The sequence below is a fragment of the Scylla paramamosain genome, chromosome 39 (genome assembly GCF_035594125.1).
Source record: "Scylla paramamosain isolate STU-SP2022 chromosome 39, ASM3559412v1, whole genome shotgun sequence".
Lineage (NCBI taxonomy): Eukaryota > Metazoa > Arthropoda > Malacostraca > Decapoda > Portunidae > Scylla > Scylla paramamosain.
Window position 1 is genome coordinate 10787019 of NC_087189.1, and position 17101 is coordinate 10804119.

A 17101-nucleotide genomic window follows, 5' to 3' on the forward strand; every position below is an offset into this window, starting at 1 on the left:
TATATATATATATATATATATATATGTATATATATATATATATATATATATATATATATATATATATATATATATATATATATATATATATATATATATATATATATATATATATATATATATATATATATATATATATATATATATATATATATATATATATATATATATATATATATATATATATATATATATATATATATATATATATATATATATATATATATATATATATATATATATATATAAAGGTTTTGCTCAAACTTTTGCTAAAAACTCTTCCTTGGATGACTCTGGGCTTGTTCCTCCCTCTCCTCCACCCTCTGACTACTTCATGCCACCTATTAAAATTCTTCGCAATGATGTTTTCCGTGCCCTCGCTGGCCTAAACCCTCGGAAGGCTTATGGACCTGATGAGGTCCCTCCTATTGTTCTCCGAAACTGTGCCTCCGTGCTTGCACCTTGCCTAGTCAAACTCTTTCAGCTCTGTCTGTCAACATCTATCTTTCCTTCTTGCTGGAAGTTTGCCTATACTTAACCTGCTCCTAAAAAGGTTGACCGTTCTAATCCCTCAAACTACCGTCCTATTGCTTTAATTTCCTCCCTATCTAAAGTTTTTGAATCTATCCTCAACAGGAAGATTCTTAAACATCTATCACTTCACAACCTTCTATCTGATCGCCAGTATGGGTTCCGTCAAGGCCGCTCTACTGGTGATCTTCTGGCTTTCCTTACTGAGTCTTGGTCATCCTCTTTTAGAGATTTTGCTGAAACTTTTGCTGTTGCCTTGGACATATCAAAAGCTTTTGATAGAGTCTGGCACAAAGCTTTGATTTCCAAACTACTCTCCTACGGTTTCTATCCTTCTCTCTGTAACTTCATCTCAAGTATCCTTTCTGACCGTTCTATTGCTGCTGTGGTAGACGGTCACTGTTCTTCTCCTAAATCTATTAACAGTGGTGTTCCTCAGGGTTCTGTCCTGTCACCCACTCTCTTCTTATTATTCATTAATGATCTTCTAAACCAAACTTCTTGTCCTATCCACTCCTACGCTGATGATACCACCCTGCACTTTTCCACCTCTTTTCATAGACGTCCAACCCTTCAGGAGGTAAACATATCACGCAGGTAAGCCACAGAACGCCTGACTTCTGATCTTTCTAAAATTTCTGATTGGGGCAGAGCAAACTTGGTATTGTTCAATGCCTCAAAAACTCAATTCCTCCATCTATCAACTCGACACAACCTTCCAGACAACTATCCCCTCTTCTTCAATGACACTCAACTGCCCCCCTCTTCTACACTGAACATCCTCGGTCTGTCCTTTACTTGTAATCTGAACTGGAAACTTTACATCTCATCTCTAGCTAAAACAGCTTCTATGAAGTTAGGTGTTCTGAGACGTCTCCGCCAGTTTTTCTCACCCCCCCATCTGCTAACTCTGTACAAGGGCCTTATCCGTCCATGTATGGAGTATGCTTCACATGTCTGGGGGGTTCCACTCATACTGCTCTTCTAGACAGGGTGGAATCAAAAGCTTTTCGTCTCATCAACTCCTCTCCTCTAACTGACTGTCTTCAGCCTCTCTCTGCTCTTCTGATCTTGCTAACTGCATGCCTCACCTCCTTCCGCGTCCACGCTGCACGATACTATCGTCTTTCTCTCACCCCTATTCTGTCCACCTCTCTAACGCAAGAGTTAACCAGTATTCTCAGTCATTCATCCCTTTCTCTGGTAAACTCTGGAACTACCTGCCTGCTTCTGTATTTCCACCTTCCTATGACTTGAATTCCTTCAAAAGGGAGGTTTCAAGACACTTATCCACCAATTTTTGACCACTGCATTGACCCTTTTATGGGACTGGCATTTCAGTGGGCAATTTTTTTATAAATTTTTTGTTGCCCTTGGCCAGTGTCGTTCCTACATAAAAAAAAAAAAAAAAAAAAATATATATATATATATATATATATATATATATATATATATATATATATATATATATATATATATATATATATATATATATATATATATATATATATATATATATATATATATATATATATATATATATATGTATATATATATATATATATATATATATATATATATATATATATATATATATATATATATATATATATATATATATATATATATATATATATATATATATATATATATATATATATATACACATACTTACGAAGCAAAACACTAAATCGTATGGAAAATACCCTTTATGGAGGAACATAATAACATTACCAAAAACAAGTATTTTGAGTGTTTTTGAGGTTGTTACGTATGAAAACGCCAAAATGCAAGGAAAGTACCCTATATGGGGAATCGAAAGGAAATTACGAAAAACGTCTATTATGATTGTTTTTGAGCTTCTTTGGTACAAACAAATTGCGAAAACACATGTATAGCACTCTATATGGACAAACAGAACAACATTACAAAAAAAAACGTTCATTTTGAGTTATTTCACAATGTTCGGTACCAAAACACCAAAATGCATGCAAAGCTCCCTATATGGAGAAAGGAACGAGATTTCCAGAAACATATCTTTTGATTGTTTTGAGCGTGCTAGGCACCAAAACGCTAAAATCCATAGAAAGCACCCTATATGGGAAAATAAAACATTACCAATTTTTTTCTTTTTTCAGCTCTTTACATACCAATACGGTAAAATGCATGGTAAATACCCTTTATGGAGAAACATAATATTTCCAGAAACTAGTATTATGAGTGTTTGTGAAGTTGTTACGTAGAAAAGCGCCAAAATCAATACAAGGTACCATATATAGGGAAACGAAAAGGCATTGCAAGAAACGTGTATTATGTGTGTTTATGAGCTTCTCAGGTACCAAAATGCTAAAATGCATGAATATAACTCTATTTGGAGAAACAGAAAAAAAAAGAGCATTACCAAAAATTGTGAATTTTAAATGTTTTCACTTTGTTAGGTACAAAACTTCAAAATGCCTGCAAACCTCTTATATGGAGAAACAAAACGACATTACTAGAAACGTGTCTTTTTAGTGTTTTTGAGCGTTTTAGGACCCAAAACACTAAAAAGCTTTGAAATCAATCTAACATAAGAATCAATTCTTATGTAAGAATATAACACAAAATTACAAAATCGTGTCTTTTTTCTTTACATGCTAAAACGCATGCAAAACATCATCTATGGAAAAATATGATAACATTACCAAAACCAAATATTTTGAATGTTTATGAGATTGTTACGTAGAAAAACGCCAAAAAGCATCCAAACTATTCTACATGGGAAAACGAAAAGATATTACGAGAATACTGTTTTATGAGTGTTTATGAGCTTCTTAAGTACCAAAACGGAAAAACTCCTGAATAGCACTTGATATGGCGAATGAGAACCTCATTACCAAAAATGAGTATTTTGAGCGTATTTCTCTCTGCTAGGTACAAAAACACTAAAATACATGCAAGACATCTTTTATGGGGAAAGGAAACGAAATTTCCAGAAATGTGTCTTTTAAGTGTTTATAAGGTTAATAGGCACCAAAATGATAAAATAAAAAAAATAAAAAATGGAAGCCATCCTATACGGGATAACAAAATAATATTAACAAGAGCGTTTCCTTTCAATGTTATTGAGCTACTTACGTGCGAAAACGCTGAAATACATGTAAAAAAAAAAAACACTTCAAGGAAAAAGAATATATCTTCACCAAAACATGTACTTTGAGTTTTTTCCCTTTGTTAGGTACAAACAACGCTAAAATGAATGCAAAAAGCTCCTATATGGGGGAACGAAACATGCCTTTTTGAGTGTTTTTGAGGTTGTTAGACACCAAAAACGCTGAGGAGCATGGAAATCACACTATATTGGAATATAAAACAACTTTACAAAAACTGTTTTTTTTTTTTAGCTTCTTACGTACAAAACGCTAAAACGCATGAAAAACACTCTTTATGGAGAAATTGAACAACATTAGCAAAAACAAGTATTTTGGTATTTAAAACAAGTGTTTTCAGCTTGCTACGTTAAATGTAGCAACATGCTTGTAATGTACCTTATAGAAGGAAAAAATAACATTACGAAAATTGTGTATTATGAGCTTCTTAGGTATCAAAACACGAAAACGCATGAATAGACCACTATATGGAGAAACATAAAATCATTACCAAAAACGTGCATTTTTAGTGTATTCCACATCGTAAAAAGTATTTTAAGTGTTTTCAGCTTGTTACGCAGATAAATAGCAACATGCATGCAAAGTATCCTATATAAGGAAAAAAAAGATTCTAAGAAAATAATGTATTATGAGATTATTACTAAAATTGTGTATCATGGGCTTCTCAGGTACCAAAATTCGAAAACGCATGAATAGCCCCGGCATATGGAGAAACGGAACATCATTACCAAAATCGTGCATTTTTAGTGTATTTCAGATTGTTAGATGCCAAAACGTACCCTATATGAGGAAAGGGAAACGAGATTTCCAGAAACGTGTCTTTTTAGTGTTTATATGAAAACGTTAAAATGCAGGGAAAGGAACTTATATGGAAAAAAATAAATAAATAAAAATGTATTACCAAAAAACGTCTCCTCAGCGTTTCTGAGCTGCTTACGAACCTAAACGCTAAACGAATGCAAAACACCTTCTATGGAGAACCAGAAAACATTATGAAAAAAAGTGTTTTTTGCTTTTTACGTAACTATACGTTTTTATACGTAACAAGCAAAACACACTTTTTATAATGTTTCCTGGTTCCCCATGAAATGTGTTTTGCATTCATTTTAGCGTTTTTGCTTATTACGTATAAAAACGTATAGTTACATAAAAAGCAAAAATACTCTTTTTTATAATGTTTTCTGGGTACTTTCCAAGCATTTTGTCGTTTTCTACATAACAAGCAGAAAATACTGAAAATACTTATTTTTTAGTAATGTTAGTCTTTCTCCATAAAGTGTTTCGCATGCGGTTTTGTGTTTTGGTTCGTAACTAACTCAAAACACTGAAAAATAAAACTTTTTTGCTAATATTTCTTTTTTTTTCCAATATAGGGTGCTTTCCATGCATTTTTTTTTTTTTTTGCGTTTTAGTGCTGAACACTCAGAAGACATATTTCTGGAGTTTTCTGCATGCATTTTCGCGTTTAGGTACCTAACAATGTGAAATACAAAAAAATACACGTTTTTGCTAATGTTGTTCTGTTTCTCCATATAGACTGCTAATCATGTGTATTAGCGATTTGGTATATAAGTTAAAAAGAAAAAAAACTCATAATACACGTCTCTGGTAATGTCCTTTCGTTTCTCCGCGTAGAGTATTCTGCATGCATTTTCTCATTTTTGTATGTAACAAGCTCAAAACACTCACAATTCTTGTTTTTTCATAATATTATTATTTCTGTATAAAGGGTGTTTTGCACTAATTTTAGTGTTTTGGTACGATAAGAGTTCAAAAACACTCAATAGATAAGATTTTTTAATGTTGTTTTATATTCCTATATAGGGTGATTTCCATGGTTTTTAGCGTTTGGGTCCTAACACGCTCAAATGCTCCTAAAACACACGTTTCTGTAGGTCTCGTTTCTTTTCTCGTTGCTTTTTCTTTTTTTTTCTCGTTTCTTTTCTCTTTTTTTCGGCAAAATGCACGTTTTGAGTATATTTTGGCGTTTTTGAAATACATGTTTTTGACAATATTGTTTTCTTTTTCGATATGGAGTAATGTTAAACCATTCTAACATTTCGGTACCTAGAAGATCAGAAACCCTTATAATGCACGTTGCTTCGTAATGTCTTCTCATTTTCTCATATAAAGTACTTCGCATGAATTTTGGAGTTTTCTGCAAGGCTAAAAAACACTCAAAGTACACGTTCCTTTTGGTAAAGTTATACTATTTCTCCATAAAGTTATTTTTTCCATGTGTTTCAGTAAGATGGTAGGTAAAGAGCTCAAAAACACTGAAAATAGACGTTTTTGGTAATTTTTTTTTCTCATATAGGGGTAATTCTATTCTTTTTATAGTTTTTGTTTTTTTATCGTGTATATCACGCTCATAAAACGTTTCTGGAAATCACGTTTCCTTTCCAAATATAAGGTGTTTAAAAAAAAATTGTTGTTTTGCTATATAACAATGTGAAATACACTCAAAATACGTTTTTTTTTTTTGTAATATTATCTTTTTTTTTTCATATAAAGTGCAATTCATGCGTCTTTACGTTTTGGTACCTAAGAAGCTCAAAAAACTCATAATGCACGTTCCTCGTAGTATCCTTTCGTTCCCCCATACAATGTACTATCCATGCATTTTGGCGTCTTTGTAAGAAGCTCAAAAACACAAAATGCTTGTTTTTGGTTATGTTATTTTGTTTCTCCATCAAGTGATTTTCGATTGCTGTTTAGCTTATTTGTACTTAAGAAACTAAAAAAACACTCAAGATATATGTTTTTCGTAATGTGTGCATATATATATATATATATATATATATATATATATATATATATATATATATATATATATATATATATATATATATATATATATATATATATATATATATATATATATATATATATATATATATATATATATATATATATATATATATATATATATATATATATATATATATATATATATATATATATATATATATATATATATATATATATATATATATATATATATATATATATATATATATATATATATATATATATATATATATATATATATATATATATATATATATATATATATATATATATATATATATATATATATATATATATATATATATATATATATATATATATATATATATATATATATATATATATATATATATATATATATATATATATATATATATATATATACATATATTTATTTATTTATTTTTTTTTTTTTTCATATATTTTCGCATCGGTTAATTTCCATACTTCTTAGCTTTTTGGTACCTAATACGCTCGTAAAGTCTCAAAAGATCCTATTCTGGAAATGTCTTTTTTTTTCCCATATAGGATACCTTACATGCATTTTTGCTTTTTGGTACCTATCAGTGTGAAACAGTCAAAATGCACTTTTTTTTTCTGTTTCACCATATAGAGTACTGTTCATTCGTTTTTTTTTTTACCGTTTTGGTGCCTAAGAAACTCAAAAACACTCATTATACACGTCTCTCGTTATCTCGTTTCTTTTTTATAGGGTACTTTGTATCCATTTTTGGTGTTTTTGAATGTAAGAAGCTAAAAAACACTCAAAATACTTTTTTTTTTTTTTTTGTTAATATATATATATTTTTTTTTTTTATAAAGATTGTTTTCCATGAGTTTTAAATGTTTTTGTATAGAAGTAACAAAAAATAAATCAAAAGGATCGTTTTTGGTAACGTTGTTTTGTTTCCTCGAATAGTTTGCATTCCATGCTATTTAGCATTTTGATCCTTAACATCGATGCTTTGCATGCATTTTGGCGTTTTTCTACGGAAGAATATGATTTTTCCCCATATAGTTTGCTTTGCATGGATTTTTCCGTTATATCACTTAAAAATATGAAACAATCTCAAAACATACGTTCCTGGTAATTTTTTTTTCTCCATATAGAGTGCTAATCACACGTTTTAGCGTTTCGGTTCCTAAGAAGCTGAGAAACACTCATAATACGTGTTTCTTGTAATGTTTTCTCCTTTCCCCATTCAAGGTACTTAGTATGTATTTTGGCGTTTTTGTACGTACAAACCTCAAAAACACTAAATATACTTTTTGGTAATGTATTTTTTTTTTTTCTCCATAAAGTGTGTTTTGCATCAGTTTTATCGTTTTGGTAAGTGTACTGGGGGATCAAGGATGGACCCCAAGTTGGAACAGTTGTTTACTGTAGAAAAAGTTTCAACCTGCAACACAGTGATCTTGATCATATAAAAGTAATAAACATAACGATGCTACAAAAATCCTGTGACAAACACCATAATATTAACACACTGTGCAACACAACCATACCATCACACTATTCAACACAACCTCCCACAAAAAATAGCAGACTGCTGTTATATAACTCAAACACAAGTGCATGATAATTCCATGTGAGATCATATAGATATATTACATAAATACAACGTCACATAGGGAACAAATTTACAATTTTCACCTGGACATCAAGCTAGAGCTAAACAATTTTTTAACCCACACATCCCCCACTATTGCACCTCGTGATACACATACAACAAATTTATATCAACTCACTTCAATCGCCTCACCATCACGAGCCTTGAAACCCCTGTAGCAAAGCACCCTCTCGTTACCATATGTGCTACTGTAACTGCACGCTGCGCCTGCAGTTGTCCGTATATTCAATAAATAATCTGCTTCACAACCAAAGCAAACCCGAAAGGGGCAGAGACAACAATCACTATGTTCACGTATAATATCACCATTATTTCCATGAATTAAACACTAATAGTTTTTCAATCCTTATCACTATACATACCTTCGTACCACGGCTCCATCACCAGGTAACACCCAACCACTCCCGACAACTAGTCACCTCTGAGCGGCATACAGTAATATCCTCCTGTCCTGTCAGCCAGCTGACTGGGCAGGATGGGAAACAAAATGACGCTCCAAATGCGCAACGCAAGAAAAACACAATGAAATGATTCACTTCTTCAAACAAATAATCACATTCTCCAATACAATAAATATCATGCTAATGATACAGCTTCCAAGATATCGTGTCAGTAGTATTATCATCCATTGAAGGATTAATTTAAACCTTTTTTCTAAAGCGTTGTTTTGCCTCCCATTTTTTTTGCTTTCCTAGGGTATATATATATATATATATATATATATATATATATATATATATATATATATATATATATATATATATATATATATATATATATATATATATATATATATATATATATATATATATATATATATATATATATATATATATATATATATATATATATATATATATATATATATATATATATATTATAATATATATATATATATATATATATATATATATATATATATATATATATATATATATGTATATATATATATATATATATATATATATATATATATATATATATATATATATATATATATATATATATATATAATATATATATATATATATATATATATATATATATATATATATATATATATATATATATGTCTGTGTGTGTGTGTGTATACGAAAGAAGAAAGAATATAAATTTTGTATATATTTGTTCATTACATCTTACAGGGAAAAAGTCCTTTGAGGATTAACCGAGAATCTTTTCCAAACTATTTTTTTTTCTGTATTCCAGTCTTCGTGAGCTTATTTTAGTGTATGCATAGAAAAAAAAAGAAGGACAGGAAACCATATACTTTCTATAACAGTGTCATCTTGTTGGTATAAACATTTACTTAGAGATTCAGTTGAAACCTAACAATTGGCTATCATTTTTGCGTTCGTTTTTTTTTTTCGTATATATCTTTTGTATGTACGAGTATATGAGTGAAGAAAGGAAAGATATACAATTACAAAATACTTTCCATAATAACAGGAATATTCAATTGAGGAATTTTTTAGGCAAAAATATCAGAACTTTAGGGTTTAACACAGTCCTCTGATTTTGTGTTTGTGTTGTCGGATGCAGCAGCGGCGGGATCTTTTTCCTTCCTCGCGGCCAGACGACGAGGACTGGCTTTTTGCAGCTCCTCCTGACACACTCACAATTTACCGGTGAGTGACGGGGACGGAGCTGTTTTTGTAGCGCAGTGTACGTCCTTCTATTTGTAGATTTACATTTAAGTGAAGCCTGTCATGCTTGCCTGTGTTATTCCATGTGCATGTAAGGTAAGGCTGCTTGACAAAGTGTCTGACTCACTGCAGACACTTGCTTTATGCTGTATTGTAATAAACAAGTCATTTCTCAATGTAAAGGAAACAGTGAGTCACAAAGGTACCTCTCAATACGATGTGGTAATGGAAAGTAGAATATAAAATAAATAGATAGTAAATAAGTGAATAAATAAATAAATAAATAAATAAATAAATGGACGAATTAATGCATACCCTAGAGAACATTTCATACCTACTGAGCTTACCAGAGCAAATACACTGATATGCTACAAAAAATGCACACAAGTATATGAAGATGGAAAAAAATGGGGAAAGTCTGTCTTGTGATGTTATTTCTATGGTTACTGCTCTTCTGAATTTGCCATCAGCATGCGTCTCTCCTTCCCCACGCTGGCGCTACACAAGACTTTCACCTTTATTCCGTTCGCTTTCAGTAGTCCAGGAGTTAAGGAATATCTTCAATCTTTCCTCACCATCATTGGTAAACTCTGGAATTCTTTGCTGTTTCTGTTTTTGCTCTTCCTGTGACTCGTTGTTTTAAAAGTATTGATGCACTTCCAGAAACATATTTAGTTTTATTATTATTGCCTTTTTTTTCTCTCTCTTTTTTTTTTGTCTGTGTATGTAAGGAAGCGGCAACTGTAAAGATATTTTTATGTTCCTCTGTTTGTCATTCGCCAAGAAGATATGAGAGTGTGAGTAAAAATAGTGGCTATATGCAAATGTAAGAATACCATTTTACACAGACTCTAAATTAAACATGTATTGCATTGTTTACTCCAGTGTTTCAAGTTGAGCGGTCCAATATCTTTTTGCATCTAATTGATTTTTGTGATCGGCTATTTGAATTTTCATTTCCAAACGCAGCTCCTTGTATAAAGGATTGGAGAAAAATAAAGCTTTCCTGAGTCGTAATAGGTGAATGTTAGTAGTACTAGTAGTAGTAATAGTAGTAGTAGTACTAGTAGTAGTAGTAGTAGTAGTATGAGTAGTAATAGTAGTAGTAGTAGTAGTAGTAGTAGTAGTTAGAGCAGCATTATTACCTGGAGTAACACCAATTCAGTTTTTTTTATCATTTATATTTTCTTACTATTATTCCACACCTTGTCAATCCATGCAAGAAAGAAAAGAAAAGAAAAAAAGCAAACATAAAAAAAAAAAAAAAAGTGAGAGGCAAGACCAGCAAGTGAAACACGCCCTGCCTTCTCCATAGACTTGACGTGTTTACTGTCGCGCTTCCTGCCTGATAATTATACAGTCTTACTCTGGAGGTGCTTAATGTGGCGCATTTGTATGAAAGAATTTACTTCTTGCCATGAATATTTCTCACGAATATACGAATATACGAATATCTCTCTCTCTCTCTCTCTCTCTCTCTCTCTCTCTCTCTCTCTCTCTCTCTCTCTCTCTCTCTCTCTCTCTCTCTCTCTCTCTCTCTCTCTCTCTCTCTCTCTCTCTCTCTCTCTCTCTCTCTCTCTCTCTCTCTCTCTCTCTCTCTCTCTCTCTCTCTCTCTCTCTCTCTCTCTCTCTCTCTCTCCACCCTTTCCCTAGCTTCCTTTTTATTTTCTATTATTATATATACGTCCAGGGACAAAATATAGAGGAAATGGTTAATACTTTAAATCATGAATTAATTAACTAGCAACACACTTACACTAAACGTGTCTAAAACTTTCTAGATGGTGTCTTGTCTGACAAACGTAAATGAAGTTGATATTAATATAAAGAAAAAAAAATGTATTGAGTAAAGTTAACTGCATAACATTTCTAGGCTTAATAATAGATGATAGATTAACATGAAAACAGCACCTACATCAACTCTGTAGTAAATTGTCACAAATAACTGGTGTCTTGTACACAATTACAAACAATATAACTGTCCAATGTCTGAAATTAATATATATGTCTACTGTTTATCCACATGTAATATACTGTTCGGCAATTTCAGGGGGAGCTTTTAAAACACTCTTAGATGGGTTATTTGTTGCGCAGAAAGAAAATAATGAGAGTAATATTTCATAAAAAACGGTACGATCATACTAATCCTCTATTTTGTGAACACAACCTTTTGAAAGTCCCCGATATAATATTCTTGCAAACTTGTATATTTCTTTTCAAATCAATTTACATATATCCCAATAATACATCTTATGAATTACTATCCAATAATGTTAATAACAGTAGAAGGCCAGATGACCTCAAACTTCCTCTCTGTAGGACTGTCCACGCATAGAGAAGTGTGAGTGTGCGCGGCGTCAGGGAGTGGAACAGCCTCCCGCACGAAATTAAATCACTAACCTCTATCAATTTGTTTAAAAGCAAAGTGAAATGTTTCTTACTTCTAAACTATGAATGCTAACCATAGCAATGTCTGTGAATCATGTGCTGTTATGTGTTGATACACAGACACACATGTCAGGTGTGCACATCTTGTGGACGTGTGTATGTACATCACCAACAATGATATCATTAATAGAAAACCTTGGCTAATATAACATATGTTACGGCAAAGTATGTATGTAACCATGCATACATTTGTTATGTATGTATGTGAGTATGTGTATGTATGTGCACAGGTTTGTATGTGGCCATGTGTGTGTGTGTGTGTGTGTGTGTGTGTGTGTGTGTGTGTGTGTGTGTGTGTGTGTGTGTGTGTGTGTGTGTGTGTGTGTGTGTGTGTGTGTGCGTGTATTGTGTGCCCGCATGTATGCATCATGCTGTACGTATGTATGTTCGCATACAGGTTGCATATGTGTGAGTGTGTGTGTCTGTGCATGTACATATGAATGTGTGTATGTATGCAGTTATATGTTGTGGTATGTATGTTTGTGGGTATCTATGTAAGTGTGTCTACCTGTGTTTGTGTTCGCGAAGTTCACGTATGTGAACATATATGTGGCACAGTATAGCATACTATACACTCCATCACTCATTATTGTGTCATGTGCTGCAAACAACAAAACAAGTAGTCTATTATTACCTCTATCATGTGCAAAATGGCGGCTCAAATAGGAACAAGTCAGGGTGTAAACATTTGCGCTACTTGTGTAATTCTTTATTCAGGTCTGTATAAAAGCTTCGGCTTGATGGACCTGGCCTTACGTATTGAACTGTGTATGAAATGCAGAAATGCATTAATGTTACAAAAGGCAAACAAAATATATCAATCAATCAACCCCTCTCTCTCTCTCTCTCTCTCTCTCTCTCTCTCTCTCTCTCTCTCTCTCTCTCTCTCTCTCTCTCTCTCTCTCTCTCTCTCTCTCTCTCTCTCTCTCTCTCTCTCTCTCTCTCTCTCTCTCTCTCTCTCTCTCTCTCTCTCTCTCTCTCTCTCTCTCTCTCTCTCTCTCTCTCTCTCTCTCTCTCTCTCTCTCTCTCTCTCTCTCTCAAGCGGTCTGTTCACCACCATCCTACTTTTCGCCACTCAGCCAAAACTGAACCAAGGTACATTTTTAATTTCATGAGAACTAGAATGGGTATTAGAAGCAGTCGATTGTCTGTGGAAGGCAAGGCTGAGCCTCCTGGGCGAGTGTGGCGTGGACGCCGTGAGGCTGTCCCGCCCCCGCTCAGGGGGCTGCTGTGGGAGGGGGGAGGCGCTCTCTGGCCTCCTTTACCTTCCGGCAAGGGGCCGAGGGGGGGGCGAAGCCCCTCGTGTCGGATCAGGCGGCCAGCCTGAACATGGACAAGCTGGCCGCCTTGGACCAGGAGACACCCATCAGGGTGCAGTGCCTGGCAGGAGGGGAAACAGTCTTCTGCCAGGACTTGCCCCTGAGGGACCTCCTGGCCGGACTGAGGTACACTACGGCGGGGCGTCACGCCGTTTTGTACTTCAGCCTGGCCGGAGGTCTGGGTGTCCACAGGGGGCAGGGGCAGGGCTGCCCCGTGCTCTTTTGCAACAGCAAGAGAGTGGGCAGCCGCCCCAAGCCCCCCCAGGAGGACCAGGCTGTCCGCGTCCCCGAGGCGGGGCAGGAGGCCGGTCCCGCCCCAGAGGCTGGCCAGGTGGTGGCGGCCAGCCCTGGGGACGAGGCCGGCCACGCCCCTGAGGCTGGCCAGGTGGTGGCGGCCAGCCCAGGGCACGAGACCTGCCCCGCCCCAGAGGCTGGCCAGGTGGTGGCGGCCAGCCCGGGGAAGGATGGCCTGGGCCTGTGGGTCTCGGCCCCCAGCCCGGAGGAGGGGCAAAAGGAGGCCAGGAGAGCCACGACCCCCGCGGAGGACGAGGGAGCGGGGCTCGTCCTCCGAGGAGTGGGGAAGGGAGTGGTGACCCCTTCCCCACCACCACAGCGCCAACTCCCCCAGCCAGGGAAGGCTCGCCAGGGGAGGGGCAGGGCTGGAAGCAGGTTGTCCCACGGCCTGTGGGACAACCTGCTCGCCATTGCACAGACCCTGTCCCTCACCCTGGTGGTGTACTCCGCCCTGCTGGAGTACTTCCCTGACTGAGGGGGGCAGCCGGCCCCACAGGGCAGTCGGCTGCCCGGGGAGGGGGGAGGGGGGGAGGGGGGAGGGGATAGGTTAGGTGGGAGGGGGGGGGGGGGGGGAGGGGGAGGGGATAGGTTAGGTGGGAGGGGGGAGGGGGGAGGGAAGACAGCCAGGAAGGGGGAGGGAGTGCTGTCTTGGGAGGGGGGAGGGGGAAAAGGGGTAGGTTAGGATAGGTTAAGTTAGGTTAGCTTAGGTTAGGGTAGGTTAGGTTAGGTTAGGTTAGGGTAGGTTAGGTTAGGGTAGGTTAGGTTAGGTTAGTTTAGGTTAGGTTAGGTTAGGTTAGGTTAGGTTAGGTTAGGTTAGATTAGGTTAGGTTAGGTTAGATTAAGCTATCAGGACAAGTAAATAACAACACTAAATTCTCCGGCAATTGGGAGAGAGAGGCCTGTGTTCTGAAACTCTACGCTCTCTCACCACGACTATTTTCAAAGGCCACAGAGATTATTAGCCGTGCTCACAACACTGCTTCTCCTGTTAATTAATAATGCACAAATCAGGCGTGTGCGGCGGCCATCATGTGAGCAATGCACGTATTTTCGTGTCCACCTGCTGCCTTGGCAGAGACAGAGCGAGAGAGAGAGAGAATCACGTTTTTTGCATGGCCAGTTTTCCTTTGTTTCCTCTTCGCATATTTTATTATTCGCATATTTATTACCAAATTACTCGAGAATGAGCCTTATTGGAAGCCAAGGGAAAATAAACTGTATGATCGAAGTATGAGAAGATTAATATACGTACTTGAAAATGTACCTTATGGAAAGTATAGGAAAATTAACCGTATGATCCAAGTAGGGGAAAATAAATATAGCTACCCGAAAAACAACCTTATTGAAAGTTATAGGAAAATAAACCGTATGATTGAAGTATTGCAAAATAAACCTTATAGCAAAGGAAGTGGGAGGGAAACGTCTCTCTCTCTCCCTCAATGAGAGAGAGAGAGAGAGAGAGAGAGAGAGAGAGAGAGAGAGAGAGAGAGAGAGAGAGAGAGAGAGAGAGCGCATACCTTGATTTATGCCTCGTTAGTCAGGTGATTTGATGCATCTCTATTCTGTCCACCTCCCTAATGCAGGAGTTAACCGGCATTCTCAATCATTCGTCACTTTCTCTGCTTAACACTGGAACTCACTGCCTATTTCTGTATTTCCTCCTTCCCATGACTTGAATTCTTTCATGAGGGAGGGCTCAAAAACATTTCTGTAATCTGGCTTACCTTTTCGGTCCTCCTTTAGATACTGACAAATCAGTGTAGCCTTTTTATACGTAATTTAATGCCCTTTGCCCGCGCCCTTCTTACACAAACAAAGATAAACAAAAAATGCAGCACACAAGAATCTAGCAGACTAAAAATACTCCCTCCTGACCGCCCACCTCCCCGGATCCTCCCTGAGCACCAGTCAATTATTCCTCAGCTCAGCACTCGCCCTTCATCACAGCCTTGTTAAAACACCCTGCTAACTCTTTGGGGATACCAGGCACACAGACGCAAGACAGGTGCACAAATACACAAACACACAGACAGACAGACAGACAATCATAACACATCATCAGGCAGGAGAGCAAAAAATCGTACATAATGACTGTTCTCTCTCTCTCTCCTCTCTCTCTCTCTCTCTCTCTCTCTCTCTCTCTCTCTCTCTCTCTCTCTCTCTCTCTCTCTCTCCTCTCTCTCTCTCTCTCCTCTCTCTCTCTCTCTCTATCTATCTATCTATCTATCTATCTACTTATCTGTCTATCTATCTGTCTATCTGTCTACTTTTCTATCTGTACATCTGCCCATCTCTCTGTCCATCTATCCATCCATCTTTCTATCTACCTATTCATCTACCTATCTTTCCCTCTATCCTTCCATCTACCCATCATTCACTCTATCTATCCACCTATCCATCCATCCATCTCTCTATCTGTTTCTCTCACGTCACCAAACACAGTGACCACCAATGCTTCCCCAGCTGCAGTCGTTCACGCCACAGCTGCACCAAGCCTCGCTCATGAAAGTGTCACCACCAGATACCTCTCCTCCAAACACTCCCTGATACCTGCCATTACCTGCGTGACACTTGTGGCTTATCGCAGAGGTAATCATGCGCCGTTCAAGGTAACCAGGTGAGTGAGTGGGCATAAATAAAAGAACAATAATGGGAGGAGGATATAGAAAGGAAAAGAAAAAAAAGCAGTGAAAATAATATATTGTGAATTGCAGCAGAGTGGCGCGTGTCGGGGCTGCCTCGCCCTACACTCCATTACGGTGAGCAGAGGAGTGCTGGGTGTGGCTGTGGGAACACACTGTGACGGAGTTCTCGCGGCCCTCTTCATTATGTGCTGTACACCACGCACGATAGAAACTTAATTACATTTCTCCTTACAGTAGAAAAACCAAGCACAGGATAATCGCCGACTCCGATGCACGCCGAACAAAGGTGAATAAAGATGGCAGGCAGCATTCGCGCGTGTCGTGCGGCGTCGAGCAAGTCGGTAAGCGGGTCAAACCAGAGCATGGAAAATAAATACATAGTACAAAATAAAGGCATTTCCATAAGTCGAAGGCAGCCGTGCGGAGGTGAAACACAGTGACCACACTCGTCAAGGTGCTGCGGGGAGGTGGTGGTGCCTCCACCGGGCTCCTCAGAATGCTCATTTCCCCATTTTTTCAATCCCTGAATTCAGCATCTCAAAATTCCAGCGACTACAGCAAACTTCCCCCAAGTGTCAAAGTGGCATGCAGGCCAAGCAGGTAAGCAGTGATGAGGGCTGCCCACCT

General features: G+C 36.7%; 1 protein-coding gene across 1 annotated transcript; it reads left to right on the top strand.

Annotated features, from left to right (window-relative positions):
- The first annotated feature begins 13466 nt into the window (after positions 1–13466).
- On the top strand, positions 13467–14351 carry LOC135092360 (uncharacterized). Its single transcript, XM_063990822.1, has 2 exons — positions 13467–13866; positions 13975–14351. Exons 1-2 carry the CDS (start codon positions 13546–13548, stop codon positions 14302–14304), a joined length of 651 nt encoding a protein of 216 aa, XP_063846892.1. The 5' UTR covers positions 13467–13545; the 3' UTR covers positions 14305–14351.
- The last annotated feature ends 2750 nt before the right edge of the window (positions 14352–17101 follow it).